Below are 22402 nucleotides of genomic sequence, written 5' to 3' on the forward strand. Positions count from 1 at the left end.
GTACACCCTCTTGTCTTATCCCATCCCCCAGAAAGTCGAAGAAGCGCAGAGGAGCGGGCTGGGATCTTGGTGACGGCCGCTGGTCCCATCATTCTCTTTGAAGACGAGGAGCGCTTGTCTGCTGGGCTCCCCCAGCAGGAGGAACGTAAATGATGTGGCTGTAACAGGCAAGGGCGCGAGTGCCTGGAGCCGCTCTATCCCTGTCTTGTTCCCACAGACGCTGCTGCTGATGTTCCGTCCCTTGTCCTTCCTGGAATTGCAGCCGTGCCGGCGCTGTTCTCCGTGGCTCTCTTGGTCGGCACTGTGGCTCTATGGAAACGGGAGACTGGTGTGAGGGCGGGTTGTGTGGGCAGCTCCCTGGAACTGTAGGTGGCTGTTGGAGAATAAACTGCCGCTGTCACTGACCCCCGCTCTCGTTGATTTTTTTATCCGACAGCGCTTTGCTCCGCATTCCAGTGCGCTGTTGGTGATTATAGTCGATGGCGGCGTCTGCAGATCAGCACCAAACTTTCGGCTCCGATTGCATCAGAATTCAATCGGTCGAACTCTGTTCCACTTGTCGGAGTGTGTCGGGCAATTGCCTGACTGAGGGTTACTCTTTGGTCGGGCCGTTTGATGGCGGCTCCATCTGAGATCATGAAGATATTTGCTAAATGGCTTTGCATTCTGTCATCTTAGTACACTGAGCATCGGCGACGGTCAGTGGACGGTTCTCCCGGCTTTCCCGGTGGTCAAAAGTTTCGGGTCAATGACGGTAGTGGTTCACGTATGTGGTTAGAGAACGAATAAAGTATAGAAATGGTATGTGGACTGGATTTGATATTCGGGAATGCGCGGTTACTGGACTGTTCTCGCAAACAATGGGCAATTAAACAATTAGATTCCAGATTTGTTGCGCTCATTCTATCTCTGTTGCTGGGGCGAAGGCCTTCCGTACATTAGCCTTCAACATTCGAGGCAAGTAGCATGGAATTTAGGACGTGGTTAGTTGTAGAAGACGTTGTTGATACCGAACTTGGAACATTCTGCACAGTTTGGGTTATTCAGTTCAGGAAAATAAGCAGTTGATTTTCAAAGTGCAGAGATACAGAAGGATATGGCCAGGACTCGAATGCCTGAGCTATTGGGTGAGGTTTGTCTAGCTAGCACTTTTCGCCTTTGAGGACAGGAACTTGAACTATAAAGGTGTATAAAATCACGAAGCAAATGGCACACCACTAATTTCCATCCCGCTCTTAAATATACCTGGACCATCTCCCACATCTCCCTACGGTTTCTGGATCTCACCATCTCCATCACAGGAGACAGACTAGTGACTGATATCTACTTCAAGCCCACTGCTTCCCACAGCTATCTGGACTACACTTCTTCCCACCCTGTCTCCTGCAAAAAAAGTATATCCCCTACTCCCAATTCCTCCGTCTATGTCGCATCTGCGCCAGGATGAGGTGCTTTTTACACTAGGGCATCAGAGATGTCCTCTTTCTTTAGCAAACGGGGCTTCCCCTCCTCCATTACAGACGAGAATCTCACTAGGGCCTCTTCTATATCCTGCAGCTCAGCGCTTGACCCCCCTCCCCCCCCATTCGTAACAAGGACAGAGCCCCCCTTGTCCTCATCAGCTAACGTATCCAACAAATTATCCTCCAAAATTTCCGTCTCCTCCAACGGGATACCACTACTGGCCACATCTTTCCATCTCCTCCCATTTCTTCGTTCCGCAGAGACCATTCCCTCCATAGCTCCCTGGTCCACACGTCCCTTCCTACCCAAACCACCCCCTCCCCGGGTACTTTCCCCTGCAACAGCAGGACAAGCAACACCTGTCCCTTTACCTCCGCCATCGACTCCATCCATGGATCCAAATAGTCTTTCATGGTGAGGCAGAGTTTCACCTGCACCTCTTCCAACTTCATCTACTCCATCCAAGTGTCAACCTCTACATCGGTGAGACCAAGCGCAGGCTCGGCGATCATTTCGCTGAACCCATCCGCTCAATCCGTCCTATCTACCTGATCTCCTGCTGGCTCAGCACTTCAACTCCCCCTCCCATTCCGAATCTGACCTTTCTGTCCTGGGCCTCCATTGTCAGAGTGAGGTTCAGCGCAAAATGGAGGAACAGCACCTCATAATTCGTTTGGGTAGTTTACACCCCAGCGGTATGAACACTGATTTTTCTAACTTCAGCTAGTCTCTGCTTTCCCTCTCTCTCCCCTCCCCCTCCCAGTTTTCCCACTGGTCTTCCTATCTCTGACTACATTCTATCTTTGTCCCGCCCACTACCCTGACATTAGTCTGAAGACGGGTCTGGACCCGAAACGTCACCAATTTCTTCCCCGAGATGCTGCCTGACCCGTTGATTTACTTCAGCATTTTTTGTCTACCTGTGGTCCCATATCCATGTTCTCCAGCGATGCTGCCTCACCTGCTGAGTTATTCCGGCACTTTCATATTTCAATAATTGCTCCACTAATGAACTTGTACTAGCTGACCTTTAATTGCAAGGTGTTTACCTTTATCATGTTTTATCCCACGGGACGTCAGTATCCCGCACTCACCACGGTAAAGGATGACAAACGACAGCTTTCGGGGCTTTCTGCTGTATTAAACAGCAGCGGCCACTGCACCAGATCGGTGCCAATTCCCAGTCCGCAGAGTGACCCGGACTCGACACGTGACAGTGGGAGCGGATTCTGATTGGTGCAGCGAGGGGTTGTAACGTTCCCCTCAGATATCCAATCAGAGCGTTTACGAGGAGGTGTAATTAGTCATATCTCCGACCACCCAATGACGATCCGCTCCTGCTCCATCCCTAATTAGCATAGGGCAACGCTCTGCCTATTTAATCCGCGCTCCGAGCGACTTCCGGTCACTTCTGTGTTTGAAATCCACCGATGAAATGCATGACCCGTCGAAAGCAGCTGCCAAGAAGGGCGCCAAGAAAGCTTTGCCGAAATCAAACAGGCAAAGCGGGCAAGAAGCGCAGGAGGTCGAGGAAGGAGAGTTACGGCATCTACATCTACAAAGTGATGAAGCAGGTTTACCCCGACACCGGTATCTCCTCCAAGGCCATGAGCATCATGAACTCGTTTGTCAACGATATTTTCGAACGCATCGCAGGCGAGGCTTCCCGCCTGGCCCATTACAACAAACGGTCGACCATCAGCTCCCGAGAGATTCAGACCGCCGTGCGCCTGCTTCTTCCCGGGGAGCTGGCCAAGCACGCCGTGTCGGAAGGGACGAAGGCGGTGACCAAGTACACCAGCTCCAAGTAAAGATCCGCACATTGTTGACAAAATACCGAAAACCCAACGGCTCTTGTAAGAGCCACCCACATTCTCGCAGAAAGAGTTGTCCTAATGTATCCAAATCCAAAATAGCTTTATTTGTTATTCGTACAGAACGAGATTACTTAGCCAGCAGTACAAAAAAAAACCACAAGACAACCCCAACACAAACATCCTTCACAGTGACTCCAAACACCCCCTCACTGTGATGGAGGCCAAAAACTTCTCCTCTCTCTTCCCCAATGCCCCTCCCACGTATAGACAACTCGACCCCTACCGAGGCGACCGACCCGCACAGCCCCCGCAAGGAGATGGAACGTCCACGCGGCCGAGCCGCACCGGGTGCTGGAAAGTCCCGCGGCCGAGCCGCGCCGGGCGCTGTTCAGTCCCGTAGCCGCGCCGTACCGGGCGATGGAAGGCCCCGCGGCCGAGCCGCATCGGGCGCTGTTCAGTCCTGCGGCCGAGCAGCGCCGGGCGATGGAAGGCCCCGCGTCCGCACCGGGCGCTGTTCAGTCCCGCGGCCGAGCCGCGCCGAGCGATGGAAGGCCCCGCGGCCGAGCCGCACCGGGCATTGTTCAGTCCCGTGGCCGAGCCGCACCGGGCGATGGAAGGCCCCGCGGCCAAGCCTCGCCCCGAGGAAGAGACCTAAAAAAGAAAGATTTCCCCCACTTGCCCCACACACACATACACCCCCCACACATACACAACCAAAACAAAACACCCCAACACCAACACACAAACACAAAGGACAAACAGACGGCCAGCGAGCCGCAGCCGTTAGGTGCCGCCACACGTGACGACATTGAATCGCAGCAGAATTGTTTCAGGATATTTTTGTTGGGCAAATTATTTCACATTATGTTTAGTGATGAAATGTTTCAATACGCGGGATATTCCCGGTATCCATTTACGTTCCTGTCCATTAAACAGAAGTAAAACTACTTCTTGACGTTTGCTTGTCCCAGTCACCATACGTTGTGCCCTCGCGCAGCCGATTAGTGCTGTCGTTGCTGTTTTATTTACTATGGATACTGCGGTTTATTAACTCCTGTCTTCATCTCTGTAACTGTTCTAAATTGCATTTCTAATTGACAATTCGTTCAGTCTTTCAAGGAGGAACTTTTCACACTAGCCCAAACTCCGACTTTTGTGAAAAGGGACCAGTCGATAATCCGACACCGTTTACAAGGTGGCCGATCGCTAATTGATGCCGAGAATCTATTTTTGTGATCGGTTGCCGGCCCAAATAAATCATAAATTAACTGGGTTGTGCCGTATTGCCCAGGGTTCAAGGTGGTCAATAATCAAGAGTATTTAATTATCAAATATGCCGTCAACGGAACTATGGAATTCTTACTCGCAGCAGTATAATTACCATCATAACGTAATGCACTTAGATAAAAAATGATAAACAGAAAAGCAATGATTATGTGATGTAACAAATTGTATTGACATCCAGATTTATAGTTTGGCGGGCTATTTTAAAGTTCTGGTTTTGGAGGGACTGGCAGTTATTTCAGCGCTTTTGTTGCGGGTTTTGATTGGTAGATAAAACAGTTCAGTGATTGGGTTATTCTTCTGACCAATGAGATCAAGTGCTTTTTCACCAATCATCAGCGGTTCACTGGATTCCTCAAAAATGTACAAGATGGGCGAGTCTGTGATCATTTTCTCATTCTCCGTGTGCAAGATTCGGAAGATGTCTGGACGAGGAAAATCCAGCGGCAAAGCTCGGGCCAAGGCCAAGTCTCGCTCGTCCCGGGCCGGATTGCAGTTCCCGGTTGGCCGTGTACACAGGCACCTGAGAAAGGGCAACTATGCTAAGCGTGTTGGTGCCGGAGCCCCGGTCTATCTGGCTGCTGTGCTCGAGTATCTGACGGCAGAAATCCTCGAGCTGGCCGGCAATGCGGCCCGGGACAACAAGAAGAGCCGCATCATCCCCAGACATCTGCAGCTGGCTGTCCGCAACGACGAGGAGCTCAACAAGCTGTTGGGAGGGGTGACCATCGCTCAGGGCGGTGTGCTGCCCAATATCCAGGCCGTGCTGTTACCCAAGAAAACTGGCAGAGCGAGCAAGTAAGCGAGAGAAACTGAACATAGTAACCCAAAGGCTCTTTTCAGAGCCACTCGCCATGTCTGTGGAAGGGCTAATCTTTCGCGACTATGCTTCGAGCGGGAAAAGTGTTCATTGTCGTTGTCGAAAACCGACCCTGCACATTGAGTTGTGTATACAGTGACGTAGCGGTATACAAACTGCCTTGCAGCGCCACAGACCCGGTTTCAATCCTGACTAGAGGTGCTTGCCTGTACGCAGTTTGTCCGTTCTCCCCGTTTCCTCCCACACTCAAAAGACGTTAATTGGCATAATGTAAATGTACCAAAAAAAATCCCATGTATGTGTAGGATCGTGTTCATGTGTGGGGATTGCTGTTCGCTGCTGACTCGCTGGCCCTTAGGGCCTGTTTCCGCGCTGTACCTCTAAACTAAACTAAACATGAAACAGCGGTTGACTGATGCGGAAAGGTAAGTTTTGGCAGATATTCTTACAACAATAAGGTCCCCTAATCTATATAGTTCAAAGCACATTTGGAGGTTGTTGTGTACGGAAGGGTAGTGTGTGGTTTTTGGGATGTAGCAGCTCCTGAACCTGGACGTTAGTTTTCAGGCTCCTGTCCACCTTCTTAAATGGCATGTGTGAAATAAGGGCATAGCCATGGTGGTGTGGGTCTTTGCAAGCTGCCTTTTTGAGGTAGCAACTGTTGTAGATTCCTTTGATGGGGGCAGGTCAGTATCCGTGATTGACTGGGAGTGTTTACCAGTTTTTGCAATCTTGTTCATTCCTGGGCGTTCGATTTGCCGAACCAGGCAGTGATGCAACCAGTGATAGAGATATGCTCTCTACTGTACACCTGTAGAAGTTCATGAGAGTATTCGTTGACATACAGAATCTCCTCAATCTTCAATAGAAGTAGAAACGTTGATAGGCTTTATTTATGATTGCATCTAAGTGTTGGACCCAGGTCATATCTACAAAGATGTCCAGTCCCACGAATGTCCAGCTTTGACTCTCCACCACTGTCCTGCGATGAAGGCAAATTCATGGATCCTTATTTTTCCATTCCAAAGTCCACAATCAGTTCCTTGGTCTTATTGACTGAAGTGTGCGCATGTATGGGGCTCGGGCCGGCGAGGCCTGTGGAATCAGCGATAATTTCCAGGCGCTTTGAAAATGTGTATTACAGAAATTAGTTGCTTAAATAAAGTAAGTAAATTAGAGTTTTCATTTGCCTCACAACAATTTAAGCAACTCAATCTCAGAAGTTAAGCAGTGTGACATTGAGATTGAGAAACTATTGAAAGCACATCTCTTGGATCTGGATTTCAACTCACCTACTGCAGCAAAGGAATGGAAGCTCTGGCTTCATTCACTAAATAACTACTTTGATGAGTGTGGCGACAATGCACCAGACAAATTCAGGACATTAATAAGCTCTGTCTCTTATGATGTATATGATTACATAGAGGAATGTACAACTTATGATTCTATTGATGTACTAAGCAGACTCTTCGTTAAGACACCCAATGTAATATTTGCTCGACACCTCCTTGCTACTCGTAAACAAAAACCTGGTGAATCACTTTATGAGCAGTTACAGCTGATCAATATTGACAGGAACTTATTTGAGACTCTTTTTTTCTATGGTTTGGCATTGCCTTTAATACGACAGGGACTATTAGAAAACAAAACCTTGGATCTACAGTCAGCTTACAATCAAGCTTGTATAATTAGTGTAAGAAAATAACTGCAGATGCTGGTACAAATCAAAGGTATTTATTTCACAAAATGCTTGAGTAACTCAGCAGGTCAGGCAGCATCTCAGGAGAGAAGGAATGGGTGACGTTTCGGGTCGAGACCCTTCTTCCAGGGCCGTCTTAACGCATGGGCCTGATGGGCACTTGCCCGGGGCCCCACGAGCATGGGGGCCCCATGCTGATCTGTGTATGTTAAGTGACTTGCAATAAATAAATACTACTTTAAAAATGTAGGTTCAATAAGTGCTTTTTTCGCAACATTTTCGGTCCCTAAGTGTTTTTTTCGTAACATTTTCCATCCCTAAGTGTTTCTCACAGCGATCTGTAAGTGGTTTTCGCAACAAAGTAGCAGCCTAAGTCCATCGCTAAGTGCTTTTCGCCGGCACGACGGGGGGGGGCTGGTAGGGAAATGGGGGTGGGGGAGAGTAACGGTGGGGGCGACGGGGAGGGTGGGAGGAGGAGAGAGTGGGGGTGGGAGGAGGCAGAGTGGGACTGGGGAGGGGGACAGCAAGGGTGGGGGTTGGTGGTGGGGGGAAGAGAGAGTGGGGGAAATGGGGGGTGCTGGGGAAAGGGGGGTGGCGGAGAGTAACAGTTGGTCTGGGGGAGAGAGAATGGGGGGGTCTGAGAATGGGCACTGGGGAGGGGGACAACAGGGGTCGTGAAATTGTGTTTAGGATTTTTCTTCAGAGCCCCACTCATGCACTCCATTCCCCCCTTAATCCCCCTTAAAACTCCCCCAGACCTGTGCTGCATTAACTTAAATTGGTTTCAGGGTTTTTATTTAAGAGCCCAACTCACCCACTCCATCCACACCCCCTCAACTCCACTTATCATCCCACCCCCCACAACCCACCTCATCCCCCCTTATCCTCTTCTCACCCACTCCATCCCCCCAGCCCCCTTATCCCCCCTCTCTTCCACCCTCCATTCACCCAATTCATCCTCCCTGAACCCCCTTTGAAACTCCCCCAAACCTCTATTGCATTGGTCTAACACTCAGCCACTCCATCCCCCCGCGTCCCGGGTGGGGGCAGGGGAGGGGCAAGTGGGGGTGGCTAGGGGGGGGTGGAGTCGGTCAGTAGGGGGAGGGATAAGGTGGGTTGAGGGTGCTACAATACACGAGAGGCTTTGGGTCCAGGCCTCACTCAATCATACCCTCTCCCCTTCCCTGTTCCCCCTCTACGAGGAATGGGCCCAACGGGTCCACTTGGTCTAGTACTAAATTATAAATATTTGCTGCAATGTTATTGTGTTACAAATGGACATTGTGATTTGTCTCTGATTTAGTATCCCCGGGTTAGTATCGCAGTCACCTCTGCCACCTCACTTGCATGTAGGCGTATGTGTATGGATCTCATGCTGTATAACGTAATTTAGCGTATATGTTACGTCACTTCAACTCAGTTGACATTACTCACATTAGACCTAATTTTCAAGCCTTGTGTATTGTTCAAATGTTTATCATGTTGATTAGTTGTTGCTGTACAGCATGTTTTTAATGTTTCAACACCGATTTTGTTGGAAGTGCCAATAAAATAAATATATGTTTAATTTTATCGACCATTTACATTTTTATTCCTGTGAGTAGTTGTCGTAGGGGCCCCAGTACACTGCTTTGCCCGGGGCCCATAATGCTGTAAAGACGGCCCAGCCTTCTTCAGACTGCTGTCAGGGGGGGCGGGACAAAGGAAGGATATAGGTGGAGACAGGAAGATAGAGGGAGAACTGGGAAAGGGGAAGGGAAGAGAGGGACAGAGGAACTATCTAAAGTTGGGGAAGTCAATGTTCTGGGCTGCAAGCTGCCGAAGCGAAATATGAGGTGCTGTTCCTCCAATTTCTAGTGGGCCTCACTATGGCACTGGAGGAGGCCCATGACAGAAAGGTCAGACTGGGAGTGGGAGGGGGAGTTGAAGTGCTCAACCACCAGGTGATCAGGTTGGTTAAGGCGGACTGAGCGAAGGTGTTGAGCGAAACGATCACCGAGCCTGCGTTTGGTTTCGCCGATGTAAAGAAGTTGACATCTAGAGCAGCAGATACAATAGATGAGGTGGAGGAGGTGCAGGTGAACCTCTGTCTCACCTGGAAAGACTGTTTGGGTCCTTGGATGGAGTTGAGGGAGGAGGTAAAGGGACAGGTGTTACATCTCCTGCGGGTTGCAGGGGAAAGTGCCTGGGGATGGGGTGGTTACTCAATCAAGCTTACTCATTAGACTTGGCTCAGAGAATTCAGATGCTTATGGCTCATTTAATGTGTATTCTGCTGCAACTACTACTGTATACAAGCCTAGTCTCTCCAGTCTTTCAACATACGACAGTCCCGCAATTCCAGGAATTAACCGAGTAAACCTATGCTGCACGCCCTCAATAGCAAGAATATCCTTCCTCAAATTTGGAGACCAAAACTGCACACAGTACTCCAGGTGTGGTCTCACTAGTGCCCTGTACAACTGCAGAAGGACCTCTTTGCTCCTATACTGAACTCCTCTTGTTATGAAGGCCAACATTCCATTGGCTTTCTTCATTGCCTGCTGTACCTGCATGCTTCCTTTCAGTGAATGAAGCACTAGGACACCCAGAACTTGTTGAATGTCCCCTTTTCTTAACTTGACACCATTCAGATAATAATCTGCCTTCCTATTCTTATCAACAAAGTGGATAACCTCACACTTATCCACATTTAACTGCATCTGCCATGCATCCGCCCACTCACACAACCTGTCCAAGTCACCCTGCAACCTCACAGCATCTTCCTCACAGTTCACACTACCACCCAGCTTTGTATCATCTGCAATTTTTTTAATGGTACTTTTAATCCCTTTATCCAAGTCATTAATGTATATTGTAAATAGCTTTCTGAAAGTCAAGGTACACCACATCCACCGGCTCTCTCCTGTCAATTTTCCTAGTTACATCCTCAAAAAATTCCAGAAGATTAGTCAAGCATTATTTCCCCTTCGTAAATCTATGCTGTCTCGGAACGATCCTGTTACTGCTGTCCAAATGCTCCGCAATTTTGTCTTTTATAATTGACTCCAGCATCTTCCCCACCACTGATGGCAGACTAACTGGTATATAATTTCCCGTTTTCTCTCTCCCTCCTTTCTTAAAAAATGGGATAACATTATCTACCCTCCAATCCACAGGAACTGATCCTGAATATATAGAACATTGGAAAATGATCACCAATGCGTCCACAATTTCTAGAGCCACCTTAAGTACCCTGGGATGCAGACCATCAGGCCCTGGGGATTTATCAGCCTTCAGTCCCATCAGTCTACCCAACACAATTTCCTGCCAAATGTGGATTTCCTTCAGTTCCTCTGTCACCCTAGGATCTCTGGCCACTAGAACATCTGGGAGATTGTTTGTATCTTCCTTAGTGAAGACAGATCCAAAGTACCGTTTCAACCCGTCTGACATTTCCTTGTTCCCCATAATAAATTCCCCTGCTTCTTTCTTCAAGGGACCCACATTTGCCTTGACTATTTGTTTCCTCTTCACATACCTAAAAAAGCTTTTACTATCCTCCTTTATATTATTGGCTAGCTCATCCTCGTACCTCATCTTTTTTCCCGTATTGCCTTTTTAGTTATGTTCTGTTGCTCTTTAAAAGAGTCCCAATCCTTTGGCTTCCCACTCTTCTTTGCTACGTTGTACTTCTTCTCTTTTATTTTTATGCTGTCCTTGACTTCCCTTTTCAGCCACGGGTGCCTCTTACTCCCCTTAGAATCTTTCCTCCTCTTTGGAATAAATTGATCCTGCAACTTCTGCATTATTCCCAGGAATACCTGCCATTGCTGTTTCACCGTCTTCCCTGCTAGGGCCTCCTTCCAGTCAATTCTGGCCAGCTCCTGCCTCATGCCTCTGTAATTCCCTTTGCTATACTGTAATAGTGACACTTCCGATTTTTCCTTCTCCCTCTCAATTTGTAGAGTAAAACTTATCATATTGTGTTCACTTCCTCCTAATGGCTCTTTTACCTCGAGTCCCCTTATCAGATCAGGTTCATTGCACAGCACTAAGTCCAGAATTGCCTTCCCCCTGGTCGGCTCCTGTACAAGCTGTTCTAAGAATCCATCTCGGAGGCACGCCACAAACTCTCTTTCCTGGGGTCCATTACCAATCTGATTTTCCCAGTCTACCTGCATGTTGAAATCTCCCATAACCACCGTAGCATTACATTTGTGACATGCCAATTTTAGCCCTTGATTCAACTTGCACCCTATATCGAGGCTAATGTTTGGGGGCCTGTAGATAACTCCCATTAGGGTATTTTTACCCTTAGAATTCCTCATTTCTATCCATACTGATTCTTTATCTCCTGATTCTATGTCACTCCTTGCAAGGGAGTGAATATCATTCCTTACCAACAGAGCGAACCAACCCCCTCTGCCCACCTGTCTGCCTTTTCTGTACGTTGTGTACCCATGAATATTCAGTTCCAAGCCCTGGTCCTCTTGTAGCCATGTCTCTGTGATTCCCACAACATCATACTTGCCAATGTCTAACTGAGCCTCAAGCTCATCCACTTTATTTTTTATACTTTGCGCATTTAAATACAACACTTTAACTTCGGTATTCACCTCCCCTCTCACACGGGTCACAATTGGCCCTGACCTTACTCTCTTATCCCATCTAGAACTTCCCTTCCCATTTATTCGAGAGTCCTTTGCAATTTCTCCTGTATTTGTTTCCCCTTTAACTCCATCTTCATATTGCCAATTTGTCAACCCCTCCCCCCCACTACTTAGTTTAAAGCCACACATGTAGCACTAGCAAACCTGCCTGCCAGAATGTTGGTTCCCCTGCTGTTAAGGTGCAACTGTCCCTTTTGTACAGGTCACCCCTACCCCAGAAGAGATCCCAGTCTAGAAATCTAAATCCCTGCTCCCTGCGCCAGCCCCTCAGCCAGACATTCATATCCCCGATCTCTCTGTTCCTGCCCCCACCAGCACGAGGTACAGGTAACAGTCCAGCGATAAACACCCTCGACGTCCTACTTCTCAGTCTTCTTCCTAACTCTCTAAACTCACGTTGCAGTACCTCCTTCCTCTTCCTCCCGATGTCGTCCGTGCCCACGTGCACAACTACTTCCGGTTGATCGCCTTCCCTCGCTAGGATGTTCTGAAGCGGGTCCATGATGTCTTGAACCCTGGCACCAGGGAAGCAACAGACCATCCTCAAGTCCCGCCTGCTGTCACAGAATCTACTGTCCGTACCTCGGACAATGGAGTCACCCACTACTATGGCTCTTCCTGACTTCGGTCTCCCCGGTCGAGTCTCCTTGCCTGGATTAGAGCCACCAACCTGTCCGCCGCTCGGACTGGAAGCGTCTCTGCCCCGACAGCTCCCAAGAGGGTGTACCTGTTTGCAATAGGCACAGCCACCAGGGTCCCCTGTAGTCCACGGTCACTGCCCTTTGAAACGGTCTCCCACCTTTGGTTGACTTGGACCCTTGGCGTGACAGCCTGACAGTAGGCCCTGTCCAGGAAACTCTCGCATTCCCGGATGGCCCTGAGGTCATCCAGCTGCTTTTCCAACACCACCACACGTTCATTCAAGAACTCAGCTGGGCACAGTTCTTGCAGGTGTATTGAAAGATATAAGATTATTAAGGGATTGGACACGTTAGAGGCAGGAACCATGTTCCCAATGTTGGGGGAGTCCAGATCCGGGGCCACAGTTTAAGAATAAGGGGTAGGCCATTTAGAACGGAGATGGGGAAAAACTTTTTCAGTCAGAGAGTTGTAAATCTGTGGAATTCTCTGCCTCAGAAGGCAGTGGAGGCTAATTCTCTCAATGCTTTCAATAGAGAACTAGATAGAGCTCTTAAAGATAGTGGAGTCAGGGGTTATGGGGAGAAGGCGGGAAAGGGGTTCTGATTGTGAGATCAGCCATGATCACATTGAATGGCGGTGCTGGCTCGAAGGGCCAAATGGCCTACTCCTGCATCTATTGTCTATCTATTGTCCTGGTAGTGCAGCTCAGACAGTGGTCTGATGGTGACACCTGTGTCTGCATCATGCTGGGAGTTGCAAAGCCCATGCAATGCACGTATTTAAATGCCCGTACCTGTAAAATCCACTGGTGTTTTGTTTGTTGGCCTGTATCTTCACATTGCAAAATCCTACAGTGCAACGACCCGTGTTGTAAGGTCTGTGTGCTCACAGTGCAACAGCCCACGTTGCAAGGGCCTGTGTGCTCACAGTGCAACGGCCCGCGTTGCAAGGCCCTGTGTCCTCACAGTGCAACGGCCCGCGTTGCAAGTGCCTGTGCCCTCATAGTGCAACGGCATGACTGTGTTGTTGTCAGATACTGTATCCTGAAACCAAACAGTGAAATTCTTTCTTGCAGCAGCAAAACAGATATGTAAACAATGTACTCTGCAATCGGCATAATAACCAACAAGTGTGAAGTTCAGGAGATAAAAAGAACAAACAATAACAGTGCAAAGACAAATTTAATTGTCCCAAGTCTAAGTAGCTATGGAGCTTAGTTGGAGTTTTAGTGTTTAATAGCCAGATGATGTTGTGAAGAAGCTGCTACAAAACCTGGACGTTAGAGTTTTCAGGCTCCAAAACCACCTTCGCAATGACATTGGTGAAATGAGTGCATGGCAAGATTAATGTTGGTTGCCTTTTTGAGCCGCGACTCTGCCAGAGCACTTTAACGGTGGGGAGGTCAGAACACATGATGGACTGGGCAGTGTGCTAGAAGGAACTACAAATGCTGATTTAAACCGAAGATAGGCACAAAACGTTGGAGTGACTCAGTGGGACCGGCAGCATCTCTGGAGAGAAGGGATGGGTGATGTTTCGAGTCAAGACCCTTCTTCAGATTGGTTAGGGACATGGGAAACAAGAGTTATAGACGGTGATATGGAGAGACAAAGAACAATGAATGAAAGATATACAAAAAGGTAACGATGATAAAGGAAACAGACCATTGTTGGCTGTTTGTAGCGTGAAAATGAGAAGCTAGTGCGAATTGGGTGGGGGTGGGATAGAGAGAGAGAGAGAATGCCGGGGCTACCTGAAATGAGAGAAATCAATAATTCATACCACTGGGCCGTAAGTTGCCCAAGAGAAATATGAGATGATGTTCCTCCAATTTGCATTTAGCCTCACTCTGACAATGGAGGAGACCTAGGACAGAAAGGTCTGTGTAGGAATGGGAAGGAGAATAAATGTGTCCAGGAGCCGGGATATCAGGTAGGTTCAGGCGGGCTGATTGGAATTATGGAGACATGCCTCCAGAATGACCAAGGCTGGGAGCTAAACATGCAGGGGTATTCAATATTCGGAAAGGCTAGACAGAAAGGAAGAGGACGTGGGGTGGCATTGCCGGTTAAAGAGGAGATTAATGCAATCACAAGGAGAGGCATTAGCTTGGATGCTGTAGAATCGATATAGGTAGAACTGCGAAATAGCAAAGGGCAAAAAATGCTTGTTGGAGTTGTATACAGACCACCAAACAGCAGCAGGGAGGTTGGGGATAGCATCAAGCAGGAAATTAGGGATGCGTGTAATAAAGGTACAGCAGATATCATGGGTGACTTTAATCTACATATAGATTGGGCCAACCAAATTGGTAACATCGCTGAGGAGGAGGATTTCCTGGAATGTACACAAGATGGTTGTTTAAGCCAACATGTTGAGGAACCGACTAGAGGGCAGGTCATCGTAGTCTGGATATTGTGTAATGAGGAAGGATTAGTTTGCGATCTTGTTGTTCAAAGCCCCTTGGGCAACAGTGATCATAATATGATGGAATTCTGCATTAGGATGTAGAGTGAGACGGTTAATTCAGAGACTGGGGTCCTGAACTTGAAGAAAGGAGAATTTGATGGCATGAGATGGGAATTGGCTTGGATAATCAGGCAAATTATACTTAAAGGGTTGATGGTGGAGATGCAATGGCAAAGATTTAAAGACCGCATGGATGAACTCCAAAAAATGCCTGTCTGGCGAAAAAATAAAACGGGGAGGGCGGCTCAACAGTGGGTCACAAGGGAAATCAAGGGAAGTGTTAAATCTAAGGAAGAGGCATATGAATTGGCCAGAGGGAGCAACAAACTGGAGGACTGGGAGAAATTTAGAACACAATAGAGGAGGACAACGGGGTTAATTAAAAGGGGGGAAAAGAGCATGAAAGAAAAAAACACTAGTCTTACTGTCTCCGACTACATTCTATCTTTGTCCCACCCCCTCACCTAACATCAGTCTGAAGATGGGTTTCGACCCGAATCAATAGATTCAGGATCAGGTCCTGTGGATTGGAGAATAGCTAATGTTATCCCACTTTTCAAGAAAGGAGCGAGAGAGAAAACGGGGAATTACAGACCAGTTAGCCTGACTTCGGTGGTGGGAAAGATGCTGGAGTCAATTAATAAAGAGGTAATAACAGTGCATTTGAATAGCAGTAAAAGGATAAGTCAGCATGGATTTATGAAAGGGAAATAATGCTTGACTAATCTTCTGGAATTTTTTGAGGATGTGACAAGTAAAATGGATGAAGGGGAGCCAGTGGATGTAGTGTATCTAGACTTTCAGAAAGCCTTTGATAAGGTCCCGCACGGGAGATTGGTGACTAAATTTAGAGCGCATGGTATTGGGGGTAGAGTGTTGACATGGATAGAAAATTGGTTGGCGGACAGGAAGCAAAGAGTAGGAGTAAACAGGTCCTTTTCAGAATGGCAGGTGGAGTGCCGCAACTGTTTACCATAGATATTAATGATTTGGAAGAGGGAATTAGAAACAACACTAGCAAGTTTGCGGATGACACAAAGCTGGGTGGCAATGTAAACTGTGAAGAGGATGTTAGGAGGTTGCAGGGTGACCTGGACAGGTTGAGTGAGGGGGCAGATGCATGGCAGATGCAGTATAATATAATATAGATAAATGTGAGGTTATCCACTTTGGTGGAAAAAACATGGAGGCAGATTATTTTCTCAATAGAGTTAGGTTAGGTAAGGGGGAGGTGCAGCGAGACCTGGATGTCCTTGTGCACCAGTCACTGAAAGTTGGCATGCAGGTACAGCAGGCATTCAAGAAAACTAATGGAATGTTGGCCTTCATAACAAGAGGATTTCTGTATCGGAGTAAAGAGGTTCTTCTGCAGTTTTATAGCGCCCTGGTAAGCCCACATCTGGAGTATTGTGCACAGTTTTAGTCTCCTAATTTGTGGAAGGACATCCTTGTAATTGAGGCAGTGCAGCGTAGGATCACGAGATTGATCCCTGGGATGGCAGGACTGTCATATGAAGAAAGATTGAAAGGACTAGGCTTGTATTCACTGGAGTTTAGAAGGATGAGAGGGGATCTTATAGAAACATATAAATTTATAAAAGGACTGGAAAAGCTAGGTGCAGGAAAAATGTTCCCAATGTTGGGCGAGTCCAGAACCAGGGGACACAGTCTTAAAATAAAGGGGAGGCCATTTAAAACTGAGGTGAGAAAAAACTTTTTCACCCAGAGAGTTGTGAATTTGTGGAATTCTCTGCCACAGAGGGCAGTGGAAACCAAATCACTGGATGGATTTCAGAGAGAGTTGGATAGAGCTCTTGGGGCTAGTGGAGTCGAGGGATATGGAGAGAAGGCAGGCACGATTATTGATTGGGGACGATCAGCCATGATCATAATAAAGGGCCGAATGGCCTCCTCCTGCATCTATTTTCTATGTTGCTATGTTAAAACCACATCCTTCCTACAATCTGGTGCCGTTTACTGTTCAGCCAAAATGCAACATTGTGCAGGTGTGTGAGTTAAGTTCCTTCTGCCATTCCTTGGGCCTCTGGACCAACTGATTTAGATCCAGCATCAATCTTAGATAACCTTATTCACTGTCCACTCTACCACTAACCAAGACAATCGCATAATCATCCAAATGATGGACATAGATGATAAACAACAGTGGACCCAGTGCTGATCTCTGCAGTACACCACTGGTCATAGGTCTCCAAACTGTCAAACAGACCTACAGAATCATCTCTACCAAACCAGTTTTGTATCAATTGGCTACTTCACTCTGCATCGCTTGTGATCTAACTTCTGGACCTGCCTGCCATACAACACCATGTCAGGCCTTGTTAAAGTCCATGTAGCAACATCTGCTGCCTGTCCCTCACCAATTTTCATGGTTCCTGTTTGAAAAACTCAGTTAAATTCGTGAGTCACAATTTCCCTTTCACAGAACCACCGTGACTGTTCCTACTCAGTCCTTGCCTTTACAATTGCAAGCAGAACTTGTCTCTCAGAATTCCCCCCCAGTAACTTTCGCACAATTCACTTTAGGCTCACTGGCCTGTAGTTCCCTGCCTTTTCCTTGCAGTCCTTAAGTAAAGGCACCACTATAGCCACCCCGCAGTCTTCCAGTACCTCATCCATGGCTAACAGTGATGCAAATAACTCTGCAGAGCCCCTGCATTTTCTTCCTTGGTTTCCCACATTGTCCTCGGATACCCTTGATCAGGCTCCAAGGATTTCCACATTATGCACTTTAAGACCACTCTTTCGTAATGGTGCAAAGAACAGTGTGGGTCCCTCACCCCACAATGTTTGTGCCAAACATGATGCCTGATTAGGTCATATGGTCAGAAGTGAGAGCAGTAGAATTAAGCCATTTGGCCCATCAAGTCTACTCCGCTATTCTATTATGGCTGATCTATCTCTCCCTCCTAACCCCGTTCTCCTGCCTCCTCCCCATAACGTTTGAGACCTGTACAAATCAAGAATCTATCTATCTCTGCCTTAAAAATATCCACTGACTTGGCTTCCAAGGCCTTCTGTGGCAAAGAGTTCCACATATTCACCACCCTCGGACGAAAGAAATTTCTCCTCGTCTCGTTCCTAAAGGAACGTCCTTTAATTCTGAGGCGCCTCTAGTGCAAGACTCTCCCACGAACGGAACCATCTTCTACACATCCACTCCACCCAAGCCTTTCACAATTTGTATGTTTCAATGAGGTCCCTCCTCGTTCATCTATACTCCTGCGAGTACAGGCCCAGTGCCTACAAACACTCATCGTAGGTTAACCTACTCATTCCTGGGACCATTCTTGTAAATCTCCTCTGGACCCTCTCCAGAGTCAGCACATCCTTCCTCAGCTTGGCTGTCTGAAACTGGTGCCATATTGCAGTAAGATGACACAAAACGTTGGAGTCACTCAGCAGGGCAGGCAGCATCTTTGGAGAGAAGGAATGGGTAATGTTTTGGTTCGAAACCCTTCTTCCAAATGATCTTTAGACAGAGATCCTGCCTGTCTGCCTGAGTTACTCCAGCATTTTGTGTCTATCTTCGATTTAAAACAGCTTCTGCAGTTCCTCCCGAGCCATATTATACTGATGTGTTCTAAGCTACACTACCCGCCTTTCCACCTATTTCCGTATCATCCACAAACTTGGCCACAAAGCCCTTAATCTCCACTGCCTGTACATGTCAAGTCAAGTCAATTTATTTGTATAGCACATTTAAAAACAACCCACGTTGACCAAAGTGCTGCACATCTGACTAGGAAAAAAAAGAAACATACAGTGGCAGGCAGCCAAACACAACGGCGCGGCCATCTTGAACAAAATGTTAATTCAATCACCCACAGTCCAACAATAAAAGCACTAAACAGGCACCCAAATTACCCAACCCCAAAAACCCCCCAAAACACAGTCCAACAATAAAAGCATTAAATAGGCATTCAAATCACACACCCCAAAACCCCCAAAAACACAGTCCAACAATAAAAGCATTAAATAGGCACTCAAACCACCCAACCCCAAAAACACACAAAAAAGAAACATCCATCAAAGAAACATCCATCACAGTGAGTCTCCTCCAGTCCTCTCTCTCCTCACTGTGATGGAAGGCCACAATGTCTTTCCCTTCTCCCGCTGTCCTCGCCCGCAGTCAGGTTGTTGTGGTTGCAGGCCGCACCGGACGGTCCACAGCGGGCCAAGCCCAAGGCGCGTCGCGTCGCAGCCGCTCCCGCAGCCTCCGAAGACGGCCGGCTCCGCCGATGATAAGTCCGATCCGGGGCGGGCGAACACGCTGCTGCCGCTGTTGCTGCACGTCGGGGCGGTCGTGGCTCCCGACATTGAAGTCCCCGCCCAGCAGAGAAATATCCCGCGGCCTATCTTAGGCCGCGCCGGACGGTGAAATGTCCGCGCCCCAAGCCCTGCGATCCGGGGCGGGCGAACACGCTGCCGCTGCCGGAGCTCCCGATGTCGGCATCCACGCTGTCCGAGCCTAAGGCGAGTCGCAGCCGCAGTCGCAGTCGCAGCCGCTCCCGCAGCCTCCGAAGACGGCCGGCTCCGGTGGTGGTAAGTCCGATCCGCGGGCTCCGCGAACCAGAGCCCCGGAGGCCGACAGCTCCAGGAGTTGGGCCGATGGTAGGCCGCAGCAGGAACGGAGATACGGCCCAGAAAACAAAGGTCGGGTCTCCGTTCTGAAGGGACATCTATTTACAGTGTTAGTTTCCCCCTCCCCCCCCACATACACACATAGCACACAAACACAAAAACACCACATCACAACTACAATTAAGACCCAAAAAAACCAACAAAAACACAAAGACAACTGGACCGCAGGTGAGCGGCAGCTGCTAGGGCAGTGCCGCCATTTTGTTTAAAAATGTAACACCTACATGATCCATACCTCTCTATTCCCTGCACATTGTTGTGCCTATCTAAAAGCCTCTTGTACACCACTATTGTATCTGCCTCCACCACCTCCCCAGACAATGCGATCAAGGCCCCCACCACTCTGTGTAAAAACACTTGCCCCGCATATCTCCTTAATACTTCCCCCCTCTCAATTTACAGCTATTCCCACGAGTACTGTTCATTTGCAACCTGGGAAAAAAGTTTTGACTGTCGACTTTATCTATGCCTCTAAACTTGGGACATGTTTGCAGACATCACAGTTCTCGTCCCTGAATTCCCCAGTTTATGTGACGTTCTCAATGGCTGCCAATATAGCATTCCACATTGATCCTTCAGGGACCCTAATCTCTCCTTCGTTGCCTTTCAATATGCTTAAATAATCCCCAGGTTATCTCCATAACCTTCTCTGCTAAAGATATCTCGTGTCTTCTTTTTGCTCTTCTGCTTTTCGACGTAAGTGTACTTCTTCATCACTTGCACTCCCCAAGAGATTTGCTTCATCCCAGCTACCTACACATGATATATACTTCTTTTATTCCTTCCTCTACTTTCTAAAAATATTGAGCAATTCAGTTTGTTGACAAATACTTTATTGAACTTTTACAGGTGTACAGAAACGTATTGTTGCATCACGGTCTGGTTTGACAACTCAAAGGCCCATGTACGAAGGAGACTACAGAAAGAGGTAGACACTACCAGGTCACTCACATGTGCTGACCTCTCCACCATCAGAGGGATCCAGAGAAAGCACTGCTTTAAAGGCAGCTAATATAATAAAACCACTCCACCCTGGCTGTGCTCACAATTCACTCCTGCCATCAGAAAGAAGGTACAGAAGTCTGAAAATCATGGTCATCAGGTTCAAGAACAGCTCCTTCCCAGTAATTATCATGCTTTTGAACATGACACAATACTAACCTCAGCTATGATCTGCTGTGCACCATGTTTTTAGCTGCATTATGGATTTCAGTTGTTGCACAATTTTGGTTACCAAGTAATGTGGTTACAAATTTAATGTATGTTTAATTGTTAATTATGATCTGTGTGCTCCTGTGTTAAATGACATTTGAAGCTGCAGCAAGTGTGCATGTCATTGTTCTATTGCGGGTACATATCTATATACTAAAATTCTCGTTTGTTTGTTTGTCCCTGAACTACAGCCAAAACGGTACACGATAGTGCAGCAATTTTAGGACTACCTTACTCACCATCTGGTGCTAGTGGAAGAAGTTTAATTGAAATAGGTGTTACATTTTTAAAATTATTCACATTTTTAAAGTTTAAACCTATCTCCGAGGGAGGGAGGGGGCAAGGAGAGGTTGAGTGGGTGGGAGGAGAAGGGGGGAGGGGGGTGAGGGGCAGCGAGGGGAGGAAAGAGGAGGAAGGGGGGGTTGGGGGAGGGAGGGGGAGGAGGGAGTGAGGGTAGGAGGGGGAGAGTGGGGGGGGGAGGGGGAGCAGAGGTGAGGAGGATGGGGGGGAGTGGAGAGGGGAGGGGGGAGGAGAGGGGGAGAGGGTGCTGCACCAATGCAGGAGAGGTTTGGGCCCAACGGGTCCACTTGATTTAATGACAATTATGCGTCCTTGAATCTTGAGAGCCCAAATATCTCTTGTGGACCCAGCTTCCCTCATCCTGATGGTCACTTTCAATGAATTCTGTATATATTGGTCAAAATGGTCAAAACTGGATTCCCTTTCAGCATCTAGTTAACTTTGCCCAAATGATTTGGGTTTTACTCGAGTGTCATGTTATCTCTTTAGTAATAGCAGCTGACATTTTCCTGTGACACCAAATGCTGGAGTAAATCAGCGGGATAGGCAGCATCACTGGAGAGAAGGAATGGGTGACGTTTCGGATCGAGAAACATCTATCTTCGATTTAAACCTGCAGTTCTTTCCGACACATTTTCCTGTGGCAGGTGGTTGAGATCATTTGCCTGGTGTTTCGTGCTTCCCCCCCCCCCCCCCCCCCCCCCCCCCCCCCCACCCCACTCCACCTTTGTTGGTATGGAATTGTTCTCTTTGTTGTTGCCTGAAGGATACTGCCCCTAATCTGGGAATATTGGAAAAAAATTAAAAATGCCAGCTCAACACCAACTTTTTTATAACTCTGGAATGATGAGAAGATAACCTAGAAACTTGTCTGCCCTCAGCGCCAACAGCTGTCTAGATAACAATTTTGATTGCAATTTTTCAGGGATTCCCCTAACTTCCAGTTCCTGATTTACAGCCATTTCTGCGAGGTTCATTGTATCCTCCATAGTGACTCTGACAGTCTCATGGGATTGTGCAGTACAGAGACAGCCCATGTGGCCCTCCATACTGACGATTAAGAGCCCCACTGTACCAGTCCAGTTTATCCTACTTGCTCCATAACCTTCAACACTGCAACGCTTTATGTGCTCTCCCAGATACTTGTTCACTTGTGTGATTGTTCTTGCATCCACCACATTTTCAGGCACCATATCCCACATTGCAACCACGTTCTGAGTGTAATACAACCCTCAGGCCCCGTCTAATTCTCGCCTTCTTTACCTCGCAGTGATTCCCACTCACTCTGCTGTCAACAATTTACCACCATTGCCCCTCAGACTCACTTTGCACAGAATCATCGCTCACTTTCTCAATAAATTTCTATTTTACTTTATCTCAC

The 22402-nt window shown here is 47.8% G+C and overlaps 2 protein-coding genes and 1 pseudogene across 2 annotated transcripts; 2 read left to right on the forward strand and 1 right to left on the reverse strand.

Moving 5' to 3' along the window:
* LOC144609196 (histone H2B 7-like) overlaps positions 1–22402 on the reverse strand; it is a 118235-nt pseudogene that overhangs the window by 61830 nt on the left and 34003 nt on the right.
* On the forward strand, positions 3030–3275 carry LOC144609200 (histone H2B 7-like). The gene has a single exon (XM_078427618.1). The coding sequence runs from the start codon at positions 3030–3032 to the stop codon at positions 3273–3275; it is 246 nt and encodes an 81-aa protein (XP_078283744.1).
* LOC144609204 (histone H2A) lies at positions 4960–5367 on the forward strand. Its single transcript, XM_078427622.1, has one exon. The coding sequence runs from the start codon at positions 4987–4989 to the stop codon at positions 5365–5367; it is 381 nt and encodes a 126-aa protein (XP_078283748.1). The 5' UTR covers positions 4960–4986.

Source organism: Rhinoraja longicauda, chromosome 34, assembly GCF_053455715.1.
Source record: "Rhinoraja longicauda isolate Sanriku21f chromosome 34, sRhiLon1.1, whole genome shotgun sequence".
Lineage (NCBI taxonomy): Eukaryota > Metazoa > Chordata > Chondrichthyes > Rajiformes > Arhynchobatidae > Rhinoraja > Rhinoraja longicauda.

Excerpts from the sequence above, each read along its gene's own strand:
- LOC144609204 (XM_078427622.1), top strand. The coding sequence starts at position 4,987 with ATGTCTGGACGAGGAAAATCCAGCGGCAAAGCTCGGGCCAAGGCCAAG.
- LOC144609200 (XM_078427618.1), top strand. The coding sequence starts at position 3,030 with ATGAAGCAGGTTTACCCCGACACCGGTATCTCCTCCAAGGCCATGAGC.